Source organism: Penaeus japonicus, unplaced genomic scaffold (assembly GCF_977035675.1).
Source record: "Penaeus japonicus unplaced genomic scaffold, GWHDUDI00000001_assembly GWHDUDI00000041, whole genome shotgun sequence".
NCBI lineage: Eukaryota > Metazoa > Arthropoda > Malacostraca > Decapoda > Penaeidae > Penaeus > Penaeus japonicus.
Window position 1 is genome coordinate 17,437,056 of NW_028234443.1, and position 2,500 is coordinate 17,439,555.

The 2,500-nt window shown below is 37.7% G+C and overlaps 1 protein-coding gene across 4 annotated transcripts in view; it reads left to right on the forward strand.

The window, feature by feature from the left end:
* The window catches only part of LOC122253869 (Spaetzle domain-containing protein 3), a 122,340-nt gene that overhangs the window by 112,292 nt on the left and 7,548 nt on the right, over nt 1–2,500 (forward strand). For 2 of the 4 annotated variants that reach the window (XM_043017259.2, XM_043017258.2), the window contains 2 exons: nt 932–1,022; nt 2,255–2,439. In XM_043017259.2, the coding sequence (XP_042873193.1) occupies nt 932–1,022; nt 2,255–2,439 (276 nt within the window). The remainder of the gene's footprint in view (nt 1–931; nt 1,023–2,254; nt 2,440–2,500) is intronic. The other 2 variants (XM_043017261.2, XM_043017260.2) reach the window with 2 other exon arrangements.

Below are 2,500 nucleotides of genomic sequence, written 5' to 3' on the forward strand. Positions count from 1 at the left end.
TTCTTTGAGTTTATCTGTGGGTTGTTTATGTTGGTTTGTTTGTGTGTTCTATGTTTGGTTATTTTTTTCTTTCTCTTTATCTTTATTTTGGTCTTTAATTTTTTCCGATTTTCGTTTCCTTTGTTTATTACAAGTTTCTTTTTCTTTATCTGATGGGTTATTTTTTGTCTTTGTCTTGATATATTAGTTTGCTAGTTTTTTCATATTTGTTAATTTCTCTTTCACTTGTCTGATATTTGTGCTTCTCGCGGTCATATTTATTTCATTTGCTTTATCTTCTCTAATGTTTGTTTGGTTCTATCCCTGTTATTTTGATCCATGTTTATATAATTCTACTTTTTTCTTGCCCGGTGTGAGTGTCATCTCTCGTCCCTTCTCATTGTTTTATCTTGTTTTGTTTTTTATTTCACTCTATTTCTCTTGTTTTAATGTGTTTGTTTCTTTTTTCTTTCTCCTTCCTGTGATTATCATTTTTTTTCCATCGCTCTCCAGCTGTTTGATGTTGAGGTTGTTTTTAATATTTCATTAATTGCTCTTAAATGATGTTGCCTGTTTTCAGTACTAAGCGACACATTTGTTTTAATTATTGTAGTATTTTTTCAAGTTACTGTTCTTTTGCACTTAATATGTATATACATTTAGAGATATTATAATTGTTACCGGTTACAAAATGAATTGTAAGGACTAGATCATTTCTGTGCAAACTACGCCTTAAAAATACTTTCACTCACCTCAAATGATTAATTCTTAATGAATTTGATAACATAGTTACTCATAATCATTCAACAATTAAACCTACTATAAACATATTCCTAAATTTTATATCCCTGATACTCATTTACAGATTTAACACTCAAAATCCATAGCCACGTGACTTACTATTTGGACGTAGATTGGATAATTTTTTAACGTTTGTTTTGGTCGCTTACAGTGAAAAGATAGAGCGCTTTATCGACGACAACAAGGCCCTCATGCGAAGAATGTACGGCGAATTTCTCGATAATTTCGACACTATACAACAGGTAAATATTAAATATGTTATGTGTTTGTTTGATATTTGAATTATATGTAATAGATTATCTATCTTATAATATCAAAAAAAATACTAATTGTACCTAGATATGAACTTTGATTATAATTAGGCATCAATCATGCAATATACATATATATATATATATATATATATATATATATATATATATAATATATATATATATATATATATATATATATATATATATAATATATATATATTATATATATATATATATATATATATATATATATATATATATATATATGTATGTATGTATGTATGTATATATATATATATATATATATACATATATATATATATATATATATATATAAATATGTATATATAATGATAATAATATTAATAATAATGATAATTAATCCGTTTTGTTAAAGGTTTTCCGTATTTTGTTATTTTTTTCTTTCTTTTTCTTCTTTACGTTCTTTCTGTTTATCTATTATCTATCATGACGTTTCTCTTTCCTTTTCCTCTTTCTGTTTGTTTGTTTTTTTCTGCGCTCTGTCCATTTTTTTTTTCTGCATCATCACCTTCATTCTCTCTCTCTCTCTCTCTCTCTCTCTCTCTCTCTCTCTCTCTCTCTCTCTCTCTCTCTCTCTCTCTCTCTCTCTCTCTCTCTCTCTCTCTCTCTCTCTCTCTCTCTCTCTCTCTCTCTCTCTCTCTCTCTCTCTCTCTCTCCAACCCCAAATCCCTTCCTCTCCCCTCTCCGCCCCTTCTCCACATTCTGTTCCCTCCCCCTTCCCCTCCCCCACCTTAAATTCACCCCTTTCCCCACACCCTTCCCATCCCTTCCCCAACTCCTCATCTCACATATATTCTCTCCCCTTTCCCCTTCCTCTCACCCCTTCACCCATCCCCTCCCCACCCCTTAATTATCCCTCCTCCTACCCCCTCATCTCACACTCCTCCCTCATCCCCCCCACACCCTCCCCATCCCACTCCATCCCTATTATCATCCCCATCCCTTCCTCCCTCACCCCTCCCACACCCTCCTCTTCCTCCCTCACCCCCTCCCACCCCCTCCCCTATCCCATCCCCCCTCCATCCCTCCCACCCCCTCCCCTATCCAATCCCCCCTCCATCCCTCCCACACCCACCCCCTCCCCCATCCCTCCCCCTCCCTCCCACCCCCTCCCCTATCCCCCTTCCAACCCTCCGACATCTCTCTCACACCCACCCCCCTTGTCTCTAACCCGCCAGTCTCTCCAGCAGTCGCAGAGTGGTCGTACTTTCCGCACGGGTCGTTCCGTGGAGAGCTTCGCCGACCAGATCCCCGAGCTCATGACCGAGTACCACGCAGACGACCGCCGTGGGGAGTCGTTCTTCAACCTCATCCGCACGAAACGCCAGTCGCTTCCGGGCAGCATCAACACAAACCCTGACAGGTGTGTTGCGGGAGGCCCTTGTTGTTGTCGTTGTTGTCACTGGGGTTGTTGTTGTTAGTAG